The 17,867-nt window shown below is 35.1% G+C and overlaps 3 protein-coding genes across 4 annotated transcripts; 2 read left to right on the top strand and 1 right to left on the bottom strand.

The window, feature by feature from the left end:
* The first annotated feature begins 6,827 nt into the window (after window positions 1-6,827).
* Window positions 6,828-10,079, top strand: LOC131596212 (uncharacterized). The gene is made up of 6 exons (XM_058868812.1): window positions 6,828-7,238; window positions 7,509-7,751; window positions 7,964-8,032; window positions 8,517-8,709; window positions 8,830-9,863; window positions 9,994-10,079. Exons 1-5 carry the CDS (start codon window positions 6,888-6,890, stop codon window positions 9,240-9,242), a joined length of 1,269 nt encoding a protein of 422 aa, XP_058724795.1. The 5' UTR covers window positions 6,828-6,887; the 3' UTR covers window positions 9,243-9,863; window positions 9,994-10,079.
* Window positions 9,721-12,226, top strand: LOC131596213 (uncharacterized). Its single transcript, XM_058868813.1, has 8 exons — window positions 9,721-9,863; window positions 9,994-10,078; window positions 10,235-10,465; window positions 10,745-10,853; window positions 11,158-11,203; window positions 11,279-11,364; window positions 11,554-11,612; window positions 11,752-12,226. Exons 1-8 carry the CDS (start codon window positions 9,860-9,862, stop codon window positions 11,879-11,881), a joined length of 750 nt encoding a protein of 249 aa, XP_058724796.1. The 5' UTR covers window positions 9,721-9,859; the 3' UTR covers window positions 11,882-12,226.
* Window positions 12,227-12,911: 685 nt separating this feature from the next.
* On the bottom strand, window positions 12,912-17,177 carry LOC131596211 (uncharacterized). Of its 2 annotated transcripts, none has more exons than XM_058868810.1 (3): window positions 17,014-17,177; window positions 16,417-16,779; window positions 12,912-15,615 (listed from the first exon to the last, which is right to left on the bottom strand). In XM_058868810.1, exons 2-3 carry the CDS (start codon window positions 16,752-16,754, stop codon window positions 13,281-13,283), a joined length of 2,673 nt encoding a protein of 890 aa, XP_058724793.1. In that variant the 5' UTR covers window positions 16,755-16,779; window positions 17,014-17,177; the 3' UTR covers window positions 12,912-13,280. The 2 variants fall into 2 exon arrangements, with proteins under 2 accessions (XP_058724793.1, XP_058724794.1); XM_058868811.1 differs by having other exon boundaries at window positions 16,417-16,755.
* Window positions 17,178-17,867: the final 690 nt, after the last annotated feature.

Below are 17,867 nucleotides of genomic sequence, written 5' to 3'. Positions count from 1 at the left end.
TAAGGCATTTAAGTGCACTTGAATTGACTTATGCTTCTAAGGTGAAATATGACAATTGATTTATAACATATTTCTTTGGATCTAACCTGCTTTTTTCTTCCTCTATATAAGGGTTTCTTGTTTCTTTGGATGAATTTTTTGACATTCCTAAAAGTCCTAGTGCTTGCGTCTTGATGAGGGTGTTCCAACTATGGGTTGACTAGCGGCTTTAGAAACCTTTCTACCGACTATTTTTCCATCTCTTTGATGTGGTGCATATTTCAGTGAATAATATCAGAAGTCAGGGATTCATCTCACTGTGTTAGAATGTTTCCTAGTTTAGCACTTACGCTGAGAGCTGGGATGAACTCCGTGATAACTTTGTGTTGATAAAACCTCGTACCTTGGGAGCTCACTCTTCTTGCAGGTTTCCACGACTTACCTCAAAGTAAATGTATGAATATGTTTCAAAAGTATTAGGCTTAGGTTCACTTTCAACACGAGACTCACAAGTATGTCGTTCCCTTGGATTCTATTACTCCTAAAAAGAATAAGATGAAGGAAGACCTTTAAGTCTTCTATGAGGGTCTCGACTATAAACAAGGATTGGCCCTTCCGAGGTGACGCCCGTCTAGTAGAGAAAGTGGTTGATCGACACCTGTGCCATTGTGGAAATAACCAATAGTCTAGAAAGAAAAAAATCTTTTGGGTAAGGATAAATTCATCCCCTCATTGCCCTTTTTTTTATGTAATTTGTTTTTGTATTTGCAAATAAGATGGTTATTTTGAATAAGGTTTTTAATCTTACCAAAAAATGAGAGACTAAAGTCGAAGATTCCTTCAAACTGGGTATGGATTCTCTGTTGTTACTAAGATTCCTTCGGTCTCTTATAGTTGTGATCAACCTTATGCTAGGATTGTTGTTTTTACAAGGGTCGAAGATCGGGCTCTGTCTCATTCGTCAATGATAAGAGAGATCTAGATCAAGATCAAAGTCTTCCTTAAGAGGATTTTTTTTCAAATTTGCTCGACTATCTAGGAGGCCTTTGTTGGGCTTGTTGTAGCCAATTCTTGGTAATTTTCTCCTCTTCTCAAATTATCGACTATTCTACTATCCCGGATCTCTCGTACATCTCAAGAGGTACTTTCTTCCCTTTCCGTGGCGCAGAAGGTGAAACTTTTTCATATGCAATTTTTTAGGCTTACCGGACGACTTCTCTATTTTCCATGGTTGCTTATGTCCGGGGTGATGTTCTAGCCATGGGTAACCCCTATAGGGAAAAGGGTTGAGATCGAGAGATCCCAACTCCAAAATATGGTGATGACTCTTCAGAAAAAGGTAGATTGAGAGAAAACAAAGGTTTATGAGTCTCCTTCTTCTCTGCCTATCAAGAATGCGAAGCTTCAATCTTCTCTTGAGGAAGAGAAGAAGTCTCACTAAGAGGTTACCACTATTGCTGCAAGGATGACATCCCACCCTAACAAGGATGTGGAGGCTCTTGAATATGAGAATGAGTTTCCAGAAAAAGAATGAGAGGAAGTTTTCCAACTTGAGGAAGAAGGTCAACGAGATACTCAACCACACCCTAAAAAAAGTGTACGACGCCTTTGACCAAGAGGCTGGCCAACCAGAGGCGCTTTAACCGGGTGTTCAATTTCTATGCTTGCAACTTGACCCATATAAGGTGGTACACGATGAAGCTCTGGTGGAGGATGACGATGCTCAGCCCCAAGACGATCATGCATGCTTTTATTTTTCTGTATAACTTGTATTAGGAATTGCGCCCTTATGTTTCCCTGTAACATGTATGAACAATAATATCTATTTACCTATCTATATATGATATATTAATGATCACCGTATTTTGTTTAATATCCTTCATAGTATTACTGCTATACTAGCGAGGTTATTCTCGGCTCTGTCACTTAGCATTGAGTAAATTTGTGCTTTATGGTCTTGCTATGCTTTGATTTATTTGATTCTTTTAATTTAGATTTGCACCATTGATGTTGTTTTTCCTTTGGGGAAGAACAAGTATGGTCTTTGGAACTTGTGGTCACTCATCCCTTTGATGAGTGTTGGTGTAACCATCAAGCTTTGTTACTACCCGTCTCATTTATTAAGAACTGGTGTAACCACTAATATTTGTCGTTGCGTGCCCTAGTTGGAAGGTGTTGGCATAACACTAAGATCTGATGTTACATGTCCCATTCGAGGGGAGATGAAGTAAGTCTTCATCGTCACTAGGAACCGTTCTTGTCTATTGGTTGGGTTCCCATTCGTGATCCCAAGTTTTTATCCTGGTTTGAGGTGGACGTTTCATGGGTTCCACCATGTACACTCTTGAAGTGTGTGCCAACTTTGATTTAGCACGTAGTGGAATCTTGTTTCACAAAGAGAATCTATGCCATATTGTTGAGGATTATAATTTTATTCGTGCAAAAAGTATTTGGTTAAACAATTTGTTTATTTAATTTTCAAAGATTCTCAGGGAATATTTATCTTATTGTGTGTGCTATGAGGATGCACGTATTCTTTAGATGGTCAAATCCTGGTGTCTGCTTGTGATCCTTCGATAATTAGCTTTATTTCATTTCTCCCTCTGATGAAGTTTGTGGAAGTGGACGTTAGACGTTTGGTCCCTAAAACAGCCTAAACAACCACCATACATGGCTACTCGCGACCGTGAGCTAGTCTTCACTCCAAACGTGTAATATACCTACTAGGGCAACTAAGTTCCCTTGTCCTTACATGTGGGACACACACACACACCTGTACTTTTTTGGACAACACAATGGCGTCCACCGTGGGGCTCAATATAACTAACCTGGGCCACATCTCCAACTCCTTCCGTTCAATCTTTCTTTCTCAGGTTTTATGTTATATATCTGATAAAGATATGATACAAAACTAAACCACACACAATATCATGGTAGTGATACTATTCTAAAAAAAGTTGATTGCATTAACATAATCAAAGGTGCATGCTCCATGGGAGAAGCACTCATAGGTGTTGCTCCACCCCTTCGACTCACTTTTTTATGCAATAAACCCTAACTAGAAACACCAGAAACCATAAATTATATCAATAGAACACGAAAAACCAATATACAAATCAAGATTAAGAATTCCCATATCCAAATTGAGTTTTTTAGGTTCAAATTATCGGAAAAACTAAAAACTAGAGATATACTAATGAAATATAAAAATCAAGAAATGGAACAAGGTTGAAGAAGCCGATTGAAATCGTACCTATTGAAAACAACCGACTTGAAATTGATATTCAAATTTGAGATATTTGGTACCTAATATTCTTCCTTCTTATAAAAGAGAGATAGGTTTGAAGGTTTACGAAAAAAAAGTGGGTTTGGAGATTAGTGTTTGAGAAAACTCTGGGAAATAGTAAGAGTTTTAGAATTTTGGGGAAAACGTGTTTTGTAGCAAGAGTCTACTGAAACTAAGAAAGACAGAATAGAAATTGCAAGGAGTGTACCTAATTACTTTCATAAACATGACGACACATAGAAAAAAGGGTCGCGACAACCGCTGCAATAATGGATCAAAGAAGGTTATGAGCATACAGTCGCAAAGCTTTTGTCGCAGATTGGGAAATTACTTGTAGTGAAAGTAAGATTCTTATTACATTGAGACTTATTGGCATAAAAGCACAAAACACTTCCATTTAACCATAATTGTTTGTGTTCAGTATTACTAATACAAAAAACATAAGTTACCTAAACAATAATACAAAAAGAATAACAACCATAATATCACAATGAAGTTTGTTCTAGTTGAGTTGATGCAAGCTGACTCGGTGCACTCTGATTGGTGCAGGCTGACTTGATGCAGACTGAGTTGTTTGACTTGGTTCAGGATGAGTTGTTTGACTTGGTGTAGGAATTTTTCACGTAGATTTGTTGTTCCCAATCATGTGGCACCTATTGCACTTGATTCGAAAGTTAGTTCGCTTTAGTTGTGTCTCACCTCTCATATTTTCTGCTGCATCCCTAGTCCTCTTCTTCTTTGGCCTTCTTGTTTGTCTTTTGATTGGTGGTGGCTATAAATCAACATACTTTGTTTTCTGCCAAAGAGTTTCCCCATTCACTGGACATATAACAGGTGCATTACATGCCTTATAACATGCTCTTTTGTAGCAATCAAGCACAACATTTTTAGTCTCTAATTGTTGAGCTTCCATGTAGGATATTGTATGGCAACATGACAACCCTATTAGCATCCATCTCCCATAAAGCACTCCTTTTTGGACAGACTCACAATATACTTTTCTATGTTATATGAGATATGCCTAACCATATTATCGTATTCACTTGAACGCCTGTATTAAATATAACAACAATTCATCTTCATAACGAAATGTAAAATGCAAAACAAAGTCAACATTCATTAACCCACTATCCAATTGTTGGTTTTTTCTGATTCCTTTGTTATCATTCTCTTGATATTTGGTAGAATATCACCTTCATATTTGGAAATCTTCTTCCTGTTTGACTTCCACCTCAGCATGAGATACACTCTGATTTCTTCAATCATTGTGATAATTGGTTTGGCCCTAGTTGTGACAAAAACATATTTGAATTCCACTGACATGTTGTTCACCAAACTATCACAGATTGTAGTGGGGATAAACCTAGATTTACTCCAAAACCTTGATGAAATCTTTATCAAGTGCTTGAATGTCTCCTCATTTACATCCTTCATTTCAAGCATGGCCATTTACCATGCATTGACATAACTGGCCGTAGCATCTTTCCACATCAGTTCTTTAAGCTTAATGCTTAGATATTTCTTCCTAAACTTGTTGTATAGATGCCTTGAAATGTACAAACACCAGAGTTAAAGGACAATAGTAAAACCATATAAAAATCTAGGGGACTAAAATGATACAATATACCTGATACAAAATCTTTGGTCCACTTCAAGAAGTAATTCATCAAGAGCTAGTAACACTCCCTGCATTGAACAAAAATTACATTCAACTCAGAAAATAACATTTAACTTTAAAAAAAAAAAACTATGTCATGATATACTACCTTTTGTTGATTACTGATGAATGTCTAAGTCTTGCATACTCTTGCACCTCCTAGGTCACTTATCAATAAATCTAGCAACCAACTCCATGAATCCTTGGTTTCACGTCCCACAATAGAGAATGCAATTGACAACATTTGGTCATTTGGGTCCCTTCCAATTGTTGCATGTATTTTTCCACCATAATAACCTTTCAAGAAGCATGCATACAAACCTATTATGGGTCCGCACTTGAAAAAAATGTCTCTACAGGCCTTAAAACATATATACGTCCCTTGGAAGTGTGGGCTCAATTGTCTCTCAGGATGCTCAATGTTGTCCTCTCTACCTTAAAATGGTTGACTTGTCACTTTCATAGTTGAACCTAGAATTGACCTCAATAATTCATGGGCTTAATTATGAATTCTTTTATACTGCTCCTTAAAAGACCCATCCACAATATCAATCGCCATTGTCTTTTCTCTGTATGCAAGAGTTTTGTTGATCCCTGCATTCAATTTTTATTGGGTTTTCTCCATGATATCAGGCAGTTTTAAATTAGAATTCTCCCTCATATTAGTTTGTATCTTACTACTCAACCACTTGGATGTGAGGAAATTGACCTTGTAATCTCTACTACATGTATGGTTATCAATAATTTTTCTGAGCTGCCATGTATCTTCATGTTTAATTTTTGCACAATATGCCTCTCAAAGATAACCTTTCTTATAGATCACTTTCATCCTTGTGTTGTCATTTTTCTTGAATTTCAAGTTCCTCCCATAGTGTATGACATATGTCCTCATACTATCTTTAAAATCCTATTTAGTAGCAAAGTATGTCCCTATTTGTCCTCATACCATCTTTGTGATTAAGGAATATAAATGGATTGTCCCAGTCAACATTGGATTTTTTTCATCCTCCTAGTTCCCTTGTCATCTTTTAACAGACCCCTGTTATTAAACTTCATTTGATCGTAATACCAAAGACTATCTACAATTGAACAACCTAAATCTTTTAACCCATTAAAAACTTCAAAATAACTCCAAAAATCAAGATCATCATCCCAAATTTCCTCTAACCCTTTATAACCTGATTTAGTAAACTTAGAAAACTCACCCCTATGATGCACAATACACTGAAAACGACTATCTACGACCTAAACAAGCTATATAAATAAGAAATAGTAGTAAGGAAAATAGCTAAGCCAAAAAAGTTCACATATTTAGTAAATCAGATTTCAGTATTCGTACCTTATGGTTTCTTCTTCGAGCGTGAGTTAGATGAATGCAATCCGTCTTTGAATTCTGGTGAAAACACTTCACTTCTCCTCCAATGTACTCCCTCTGGTCTCATTTATAAGCAAAAATTTAATTTTTAGATTCATTCAACAATCAATGTATTTAGTCTATTATTAGACTAAATACATTGATTGTTGAATGAATCTAAAAATTAAATGTTTGCTTATAATTGAGACCGGAGGGAGTAGTTCGTTTCGTCTTATACGAAAGTTTCGTTTCAGCTCAACTAAGGTTTCATGTGCATTCTCAATAAAAATAAAATATGAAATAAAACAATTATGATATCATTTAATCTAGCACCCGCTAGAGTGTTACACATACACAAGTTAATAAAATTTGACAAAATTTAATAAACAAAATTAATGTCACTAACAAAATGACATAATAACAAGTCAAGAGACTTAGAACAAACATTTATTAAATAAGAGATTAAAATAAAATATTACTACTATTAAATAAGAGATTAAAATAAAATATGAAATTAAATTAAGTGACCAAAGAAACTTCCTAGATAAAAACAAATAGTATTACTAGTACTACCTCAGAGCGAGTTAGGTCTGAAGCAAAGAACACAAAAAATGGCAACGGTTTCAAAGATATCGTCACTCTTATCACTATCCAAACCTAAACTCATTCACCACACCAATTCCTTTCTTTTCCCCTCTTCAATTCTCAGAACCCTCAGCAGCAGCAGCAGCAACATCGCCACGAGAATCACAAAGAAGAAGACAGAAGCAGCACTTGCCAAGGAAAAGAGACGAACGCGTTCCGACAAAGAACTCGACAAGGACACAATTATTGAGCTTTACAACAACAACTCTCATCTTCATATTCCTGTTATGCTTTCTGAAGTCTTGGATGTCTTCTCAAATTGCACCTTAAACTCTTTCGTTGATTGTACTCTTGGTGCTGCTGGCCACTCCACCAATGTTAGTATCAAATTCATCAATCTCTCCAATTTATTTACAAATTACCACGACACTGACACTGAGACATCGATATCAGACACTGACACTGACATGTTGATACCAGACACAGACACATACATATCTTTTTTCAGAGGTGTCAGTGTTACATAGGTCTCAACTCACAATTAACCATATACTCAATGTAGCAAATATAATTTGATATATTTTATCTTGGGTGATTTTTCTTTTTTTTCTTTCTATTGTTATTGAATGAATGAATGAATGGAATAGGTGATTAGAGGGCATCCAGAGTTGAAGTATTTTGTTGGGATTGATGTGGATCCTGTAGCAAGTGATGTAGCTCAATCGCGGATCAGTTCAGTTTTGGACGAAAGTGAGTCTAATGTGAAAGTGTTTACTATGTTAAAGAATTTTAGACACATCAAATCTGTGCTTAGAGGAACAGGCGAGGAACAATTGGGGGTTGCGTCTATTGATGGCATCTTGATGGACCTCGGAATGTCATCTATGCAGGTTCATTTTTCGACTTTACATAGGCTACATTGATTGCTTTCTTGTGTTTGTTGTGACACATTTGTGATTTTAAATTGCGGTTATGTTTGTTGTTTGAAGATGTATTGCATTGTTAAGTTTTGTGGTTGTAGAATGTAATTCAAAACCATGGTGCTGGAATAGTGGTCGAGTGTTTTGAATCATTGATGAAGTGATGTTTTCTTATTGTTTAGGTGGATGATCCTCAAAGAGGATTCAGCGTGCTTGGTGATGGACCCCTTGATATGCGTATGGATCCTCAGGTATAGTTTAATGCATTTCAGAGTTCAATGTAAGATTTATGCTCTTTGGAGAGACAGAGTGGATATGATTGTAAAGTGTTGTTTGCTTGTAGAATAGGTGCAATTTGCTCATTGATTTGTAGCAGGGAAAAATGGTTCCATGATGTGAATGTTGTTTAGTGTTGAATTTTGCTTTACTTTGTAGTCTCTTTCATTAATTTGGATGGTCTTACGCCAACCCAATACCTGTATCGCTATTTCTCATACTTTTTTTTTGTGTGCGTGGATATACGGCCTGACTTTTGTATCTATATAAATTCTAAGCTACGCTGGAAGTTTCTTTTGATGGCTTTCTTCTATCTTTCTCGCTAATGAAACATGTGTATTTCCTTTTACACATCATTGCCATAAACTTTTATGCGGAATCTTATTTTTTTAGCCTGTTTACCGCAGAGTAATACATGATTTTTGTTTCCTATTAAACTGATGGACAGGCCTATGACAGGCAAGCCTCAAAGCAGAAGACATACTAAATTCTTGGCCAGATACTGAAGTGGGACGTATCCTAAGGGACTATGGGGAAGAAAGTAACTGGCGCACTCTGGTGAAGAAAATTGTCCAGACCCGTTTAGAAGGTGGATTACATTCCACTACTGACTTGCTGGATCTTATTAAGCACGTGACTCCTCCTATGAAAAGTAGGTCTTCCTTCTCCAACTTTCTATTGCAGCTCTATCTTTTTTTAGGACTATAAGCCTCATTTTTCATGCATATGTCATTTCTGATCGAACTACAATTCGATTCCACTGCAACAACAGATGGAAGGCAAGGTTGGATAAAGACAGCAACCCGAGTATTTCAAGCATTGAGAATCGCGGTCAATGATGAACTGAAGACTCTTGAGGATTCTCTCTATTCTTGTTTTGACTGCCTTGCACCTGGGGGCAGGCTTGCTGTCATATCCTTTCACAGCTTGGAGGACAGAATTGTGAAGCAAACATTTCTTAATATAATTAAAGGGAACGAAGACACGGTCGAAGGGGAAAGCTGCAATAGTGATCTGAGGAAGATGATTGACGAAATCAAAGAAAAAGAAGCATGGATAAAACAAGTAATGCATGGATCAAATGGTATAGTTCTCACTAAAAGACCAATCACGCCATCAGAAGAAGAGGAGGAATTGAACCGCCGAAGTAGAAGTGCAAAGCTAAGGGTTATTCAGAAGCTTTGAAAATAAAGTTTGAGATTACTATTTTGGAGCTCTTAGAAATATCTGTATTCATAAATTTGTCTGTACCTTTGATGTCCTATATATTCATAAATTTAGAATTGTACTCAACTTTTCATTAGTAGGGAAAAAAGGTTTAATTGTGTGAATTACCTATTTTTAGTTTTTGGGTTAAATATATTTTAATTTCAATCAAATTACCAAAGTTTACTTTCTGTTGAAGACTTTTACTAATATTTTAAATGTTAGGAAAATATAATTAAAAGTATATATATTTTTAAACTAAATATATACTGAGTTAATAGCTTTAACTAAAAGTTTTGTAAGTTAATTTTAAAGAAACTAAAAAGTACTATTTTTTTTATGAAGACCAATTTTGTTGTTGATAATTTTATAACTAAAAATATATTTAATTATAACTTCTTTTTGGGCTTTCACAAAATTCCTTAACCTTGTTACAGACTCACAGGGTGGTGCAAAGAGTAATGTTTGATATTATATTGTTTGTTATCACAAGTGAGAATAGAATATCCTTTTCAGTGGCATTTATTTCAACCAATTTCCTTTCCTGTTCTTTTCTTCCAACTACCAACTTCTTTACCAGACAGATTCATTAATAAATGGGTAAAAAAATGCTTTCTTTTCTTTTCACTTCTTCTCTCTGCAACCAAATTTTCAAGATTTTTTTTTTTTCATTTTGAGTTGCTTAATTATTGTTTCCTTTACATTAGTAGCTGATACTTTCTTTTTGCAGCAAAATCAATTCTTCTGTGCAACAAATGGTATGGAAATGGACAATACTTCTGGGCCACACATTCCTTCCACAATTTCACCCAAAGGTTTGTACAAAGAAATATCTTATTATTAATATAGATAAGATGATTGAATTGTTTTTTTTGTTTATTTTTTTCTGATGGAATTTAAGTCTCAGTTCTTATGAATTTTGATAATTTCTGAGAGTTGTTACTTTTTTGTTCATAAATTTGATTTTTTAGGAAGAAAATAGAGATCAAGGTTAAGGCTGCGACTTCCTCGGATTCAAATGTAAAGAAAGCAAATTTGTTTGCTACTAAAAAGGAAAGAGTTAATCTGCCGGCATACGATGATGTTGTTGGAAGTAAAAAATATCACATCAGTGAATTTTTAAGCCAGCCTAGTGGAATTGCAGCAGTTTTGAACACAAAGGCCTTACAATCATTTCAATCCCTTGATGCTAACACATACAGGTATATCATATCTTTGATTCTTTTTATTAGTTTGATTCGGAGAATGCAAATAGGTTCATTCATCTAAGGATTGAAGTTGAATTAGGCTCTGTTTGGTAAAAATAGCTTATAGGTGATAAGTTAGCTGGTAGCTTACAACTTAAAGGCAAGTTTAGGACCAGTTTACAATTGATTGTCGGGGTTGAGTAGCTCAACTGATTTGAGTTAAGGTTCAAGCTTTGGTGAAGGAGAAAATACTAACGTAACTACTATAGTAACATATACCTAATTCTTTTGTAGGTGTGAGCTTCCTAGACTTAGACTTTTGAACTTTGAAGCTTCTCCTTTCATAGATCTGCGGGTTACCTCAACAGATGAAGATTGCTTGGTTGAAATGATTTCTTGTAAGGTGTTTCCTTTAAAGGATTTTGCACCTTCATTTTTTAGGTAGATTGAACAATAGACGGAACACACACACACACACAAACACTCGCGTGTGGACCTGCACAACAGGATGCATAACCATCAGTGAAAATCAAAATCAACATTACTTGTGAGATTGCTTGATAGAAATGGTATTGATTGAAGATAAATATGAACCTTAATTTTGACAAGCATGATATGAACCTTAGTTTTATTGAACATGCATCTTTTCAACATTCTTAGTCACTTACTACATTTCATTTTTCGATATTTCACTATATTTTTCCCAGTTCGAGGGTTCAGAAATTGTTGAAGAGCAAAACGACCACTTTTCAGGTATCTGTATTATATCCCTTGTAATTTCTCTCCGTGTCACAGCAATGCTTATTAATCATTTCTGTGAATTCGTAGCGTTCATGAAAAATCACATGACATGGAGTAATGCTGATGCTGAATCATTTTTGGAAGTTGATGTGAAGTTGAATCTCACACTTGAGGTTGGTTGTTCTTATACTCAAACTAAAAAAAATAGCACATACTGTCACATTCATATTTGATTCCTCCTTAATCCTTAATACTTCAATATAAAGTAAGCATTTTTAATAAAAGACATTACTACGGTTCAGTATGATATTACTGTACTTTTGCATTTTCCTTTCATCGTAAAAAAATGTTTGGTTTTGCAGATCTATACGCGCCCATTTACTATGATGCCTATTTCAGCTGTTGAAGGTCCTGGAAATATGTGAGTGATTTAATTCATAATCTTACAACTATCTCAATGTAACAATTCTACCTAATTTTCAATGTAATTTTTTATCCTTGTGGTATTATGTGAATCTTGTTTATTCAGAAATTCTAATATAGAAGTGTGGTTGTTGCAGAATGATGCAAGCTTTGGTGGACAAGCTGGTGCCACTGCTTCTTGATCAGATGCTACAAGATTATGATGAATGGGTTCAAAAGCAATTGTATTGTCTAAATCAGTCTTCTAATTTGGAAAAATTTGTTTAAGCTTATTTATATAGTAGGGACAAGAGGGGGAGGGAGAAATTTTTGTATGTTTTGCTATGGAGCACAACACTTTGGAAAAAATGTGTCCATGTTAGTGTTGGTGTCCGAAACCGAAGCCGACACTGTGATTATGTTAAAATTATTCATTTTTTAAAAAAATTATTACCGGTGTCAATATGTCACTGTCGTATTTCTGGTGTCTGTGGTTAAACGAAGTTTTAAGTGAAGTTTGTCGTATTTTAGGTGTCCGTGGTTAAACGAAGTTTTAAGTGAAGTTTTAAGGATGAGGTTTGGTAGATGTATGTTTTGGTTCTTCTATAGACATAATCAACTAGCTTGTTTGAATCTTCTTGACATTGTTCTGGCTTTTCCTCAAGTAGTCAATGAGAAAAATATTATACCTATAGATGACTTTTGTTTATATCTAAGACTATTGAAAAAAAATCGTTGTTTATATTTGAAACCAGCAATATATTATTAAACAATTTGATGTCTGATACGTTGTTAACCAACTGGCTTAATTTCAAATGGATAATAACAAAAATAAATTGATACAAGTTGTTTTTCTTCATCTAACTCACCCGTCACATTCAAGTATTTCTTCAATATTTCTTAAATCAGCAGTGTAGTTGAAAGAATTTCAATTGCAAATCAAAGTAAGACTAAGAATGATGAAAAAAACTGTTTTCACATTCAAATTTTTATTTAACCAGAATTTCAATTCAATCCCCAAGCTGAAATCTCTTAACAAAACAAATGGAATTTCAAACAAAGTAACCATTAGTTTTTAGTATTCTATATTTGAACCAAGTAGACAACCATTAGGTTTGTATTTCATTTTCTGCAGAAGAGAGCTAGGTTCATCCCACCACAATTATATTTGATTCACTTAGAATTTCTGCAAAACAGATACTCAACAACAATGGCCCCAAGATGATTCAAACTACCATAACACAATAGTTGAACATATCTACTATTGTTATGAAATTTATGAACATTTTCCGGTGGCCTTGCCTGACTTTCCATCACATTAACCACAACGTCTATACTTTCTTTCATGAAAATAACAGGTTCAGTATACCACTCTTGCAAATATTCATTACACTCTTAAGAGGAAGAAGACACAAAACTGACAAGTCAACTTGGAATCTAGGCAAACATGAATAATAGTTCAAACACATTAAAAAAAATTACAAGCTTTTAAACAGCAGAAATGTAAGAAGACAACAAAAAAGACTCACGTCCACATTCAAAGGTGAAGTACTACATCAGCATTCTAAAACCTTGGATTACGGTGTTTGGTTTTCATGCTCTCCCTTGAACTAAATACATTGAATTTGGTTTTCTGGGAGTAATTCACATGGATATCCCTCTTATAAACTTCATTTTCCTGCTTAAACTACTCCCTTCTGTGTTTTCTTTCTCCATCATCATCATCCCTCCTATAATGCCTTCTTTCTTCATCATCAGCGTCCCTTCTATAATGCCTTCTTTCTCCATGCACATTGTCATCATCATCATCCCTTCTGCGCTTTCTTTCTCCATAATCATCTTCATTCCTTATGGTCTTTCTTTCCGTACGATCATCCTCAATCCTTCTGATTTTTGTTTCTCTATGATCATCCCCATCCCTAGAGCTCTTCTTCTCTCCACGGCCATCCTCATCCCTTGAGTTCTTTCTTTCTCCAATGCCACCACTCCTATCCCTTTTGTTTGGTGCTTCTCTATGACGACCATCATCCCTTAATTTCTTTCTTTCTTCATAATCATTCCCATCCTTCAAGGTCTTTCTTCCTGCACGTTCATCCTCAATCCCTCTATTATTTGTTTTGATGTGATCATCCTCATCCCTCAAGTGCTTTCTTCCTGTAGGAAAATCTTCATCCTTTCCGTGTTTTCTCTCTCCACGACCATCTTCATCATCTCTTAAGCTCTTATTCTCTCGGTCAACTTCCCTGCCTCTCTTATGTTTTCCATCTCTTGAATCATCTTCATCATCTCTTAAGCTCTTCCTTCCTGCACGTTCATCCTCAATCCCTCTAATATTTGTTTTGACATGATCATCCTCATCCCTCAAGTGCTTTCTTCCTGTAGGAAAATCTTCATCCTTTCCGTGTTTTCTCTCTCCACGAGCATCTTCATCATCTCTTAAGCTCTTATTCTCTCGGTCAACTTCCCTGCCTCTCTTATGTTTTCCATCTCTTGAATCATCTTCATCATCTCTTAAGCTCTTATTCTCTCGGTGAACTTCCCTGCCTCTCTTATGTTTTCCATCTCTTGAAACATCCTCATCCCTTAAGTGCTTTCTTTCAGTGCGCTCATCTTCATTTCTTCCATGTCTTTTTTCTCCATGGTCATCCAGATTCCTTTTATAATCATTATCATGTTTTCCCTTCCTTCTTGTTTCATAATCATCCTTATACCGATCAATTCGTCCAACAGATTGTGATTCAACATCCTTGTTATAATTTCTGCCTCTTTGCTCATAAGTTTCAATATCATTGCCTCTGAGCCTAGCTGACTTAGAATAGCCCTCTTTTTCTTGACTATCATTTTGATAAATTCGAGATTTTGACTCAGACTTCCTACCCTCTCCATCATGCTTAGCCAATTTGATAGTCTCCCTATCTCTATCTTCATCAATCTTGTCACCCTTTGCCATTGCTTGACTTCTAGAATTTGGACCCTCTTTAAAATCTCTCCCATATGATTTTCTTAAAGAATCCAATCCATCAGCATTAGCACTACTTTTCCCTTTTTCAGCAGCAATACCTCTGTCATTTATTTCCTCCTTTGGCCCACCTCTCTTTGCTGCAAACCCACCTTTTTTAGTTTTTTCATACCTGTGATCACTATCACTGCTGCCTGAATCACTGTCACTGCTACTATCATCAGAGGAAGAGTATGACCGCCTTTTAACATGTTTGTCTTGTCTTGAATGCCTAACACCGACTCTACCAGAATCCTCATTAGTAGAACCATACCTCTTCATTTTCTGCTTATCCAGTCTACCATGTTTCTCTGCCTCAATATCAGAATCAGATTCCTCTTCAGAGTCATGACGTTTGCTGATCTTTGTATGTCCCTTCACTTCTTTAGTCCTATGTCTATGCAAGCCTTCATGATGATCAGAATCACTACCGGAATCATGTTTCTTACTTGTTTTTTCTGGTTTTTTATCACCTTTTCTTGCACTGTTGCTGTCATCAGTATCAGAAGTAAAATCAGTGTCATCACTGTCCTCCACCCTGCCTTTCTTGTGGTGCAATGATGTCTTCTGCTTCTTTTTAGCTTTGACCTTCCTCTGAGCATCACTATCAGAATCAGATTCATCACCACTGTCGTTTTTCACTCTACTGTGCTTCCTTCTTCTACCTGTCTTCTCGTCATCCGTACTGCTGTCTGAATCAGATGAATCATCCTTGAACTTTTTCTTGAGAGTCCCACCCTTCCCGTGGTGCCTTATGTCTTTGACACTTTTTTTCTTAATATTTTCTTCTTTTAGAACTTCTTCCGGTTGTTTCTTCCGACTGAAATTTCTGTCCAAAAAGGAATGTTCAGAAATATGTTTTGTGTCCGGAACAGATACACCCCTTTCATTTCCAGCCTCCTCATCATTCCCGTCAGCAATCAATTCACCATCTTCAGGTGAAGCTATGCCAAGAGCAGCTTTCAATGTTTCCATCTGTTTTTCCTTTCTGGCAGCAATTTGGTGAGTCTGTGTATCAGAAATCCTGAAATTTCACAAAAGATTTTATTTAAGTGATACGTAGGTATTAACTTTGCAAACACAATTCACAAAAATAAGGATGAGTGTACGCCTATGTGTAACTGCATTTGTATAGGGCAGTGAGAATCTGTATATTTCAGCTTTTTTTTTCATGAATAAAAAGGTGCTTCTAAAATAATTCTGTGTATAGGGAATCTAAATATTTCAAAAAAAAAATCATGAATAAAAAGACGTTCTATAATTATTTCTGTGTACAAGTACCAAGAATAAATTGGAATCTGAAAGAAAAAAAACGATTACGTGATTTTGGAAAACTATTTTGAGTTGATTCTTACAAAAAATGGGTAGTAACCAAACAAAAGGAAAAACATAAGCTTTACACAAATCCCTACAAAATAAATCATGATTTTAACATAAATCACATTTTCAAGCTTAAGCAAATGGGCACTTAACATTATCTTGGATCTGTTTAAATTGCACCCAGTTCCAAGTCGCCCACTACGACCATTCTTGAAAATACAAATTGAAATAGACATGATTCTCAACATGCAAATGTTTTATCAACAAATTTTATCAACAGATTTTATCAACAGAGTGCTGTCCATTTAGCTGTAATTCATTTATGCAAAAGTCATAAACTATCCAAAACATAAATACTAACCACAAGGTTATTTCAAACCAGGAGACAAAAACAATATCATCGTAATTCGTAACCAACCATTCACAGAGAACAGAGACAATTCAACAAATAGCGTAAAGATCAAATCATTAGTCTAACAGAAACATCAAAATCCTAAACACTTACTTATCCAAATTGGACGATCCATCATTGTCATCAGCAGCAGCTTCCAAATTAATCCGAGCCTCCTCAAGTTTGTCGGCAATCTCAGACTCAGTATAACCCTGATCAATCAGCTTGTCTTCAAGGATAACAAGCTTGAGCTGAATCTGACGCTTGCGGTCATGCTCGAGAATCTCTTTGTTGGCCTTTCTGGTAACCCCAGCAGTACCCTGATCTGCTTCAAACCCCTTCATGTTCTCAGCAACCTTAGAAGTTCTAGGTTTCACGAAAAACTTGTTGCTCTGAATGTACCCATTGGTACCTGAACCTCTTGGGGTTTGTAAACCTATTCCGTTATACATACTGTTCACAACAACAAATCAAACACTGCAATTGAAAACACAAAAAAAAATTAAAAACCCTAATTTCAATGAGAATTTTGCGATCTTAAATATATCTGACGCAATTAACAAATTGAACACCGCATGAACAAAATTAATCAAAATTAAGCATGTTCTATGTGATTAATCATCTTCAAATTTAACTAGCATTAACCTATGGTTTTTTTGGAGGAAAAAAAAAAGAGAAAAAAAAAATGAAAAGATGAAAATAAAAATATACCTGGAAGGTTGAAGTTGGAAGAAGATGGCGGAAGGAAGATGCGAGAGGCTGAGGAAGGGGCTGCGCGACTGCGATAATTTAGGGTTTTCCGAGATTGGGTTTTGGGATGGAGCTTGAGAGGGAGGGGAGTGAATACGGAATGAGAAGTTTGATGTCGTTTTGAATTAAAAATTTGTCGGAAACTTTCTCTATGAATATAATTTATTTATTAATTTTTTTTTTTTTTGGTGTTAACGAATATAATTTATTTTAATATAATCTAATTTGATTCCATTATTAAGTATTTAAATTGTAAATATTAATATTAGTGATAGTAAAAGCAACTAGGCTTGTTTTTAAGTTGTAAATATTAATATTAGGATTGTAAATTATATGTTGTATTGATAATTGCTTTAGATCATTTGATTGATTTTTAAGTTGTAATATGTAGGTTGCATCCGCATTGAAATTTGAATTTTATCACACTTAATTTGGGATATACATAATCATAATTTGTATAGTTTGTGTTATAAGTTAGTCGATCATCTTATTACATGTTGTATGAATTTTGAAAAGAAAATTTTTATCGTTGACATCATATTGAACATGGTTTAGCCCAAAAACATATTGTTGACTTTGAAAAAGAAAATTCCTAAAAGTGTCACAAATATTTGGCTAATGTACAATATTTGCACTTGAAATAACAAGGTGATAGTAGGGACTCCCTCTTTAACAAATTATAAACAAATTTGATTTTTTAAATTTATTGAATAATTGATGTATTCGATCTATATATAAATCAAATATACTAATTATTCAATGAATCATATAGATCAGATATATCAATTATTTAATGAATTTAAAAAGTAAAATTT

This window comes from Vicia villosa, linkage group LG4 (assembly GCF_029867415.1).
Source record: "Vicia villosa cultivar HV-30 ecotype Madison, WI linkage group LG4, Vvil1.0, whole genome shotgun sequence".
NCBI lineage: Eukaryota > Viridiplantae > Streptophyta > Magnoliopsida > Fabales > Fabaceae > Vicia > Vicia villosa.
The sequence above is the reverse complement of the archived record's forward strand: the minus strand, read 5'-3'. Positions and strand labels throughout refer to the sequence as shown.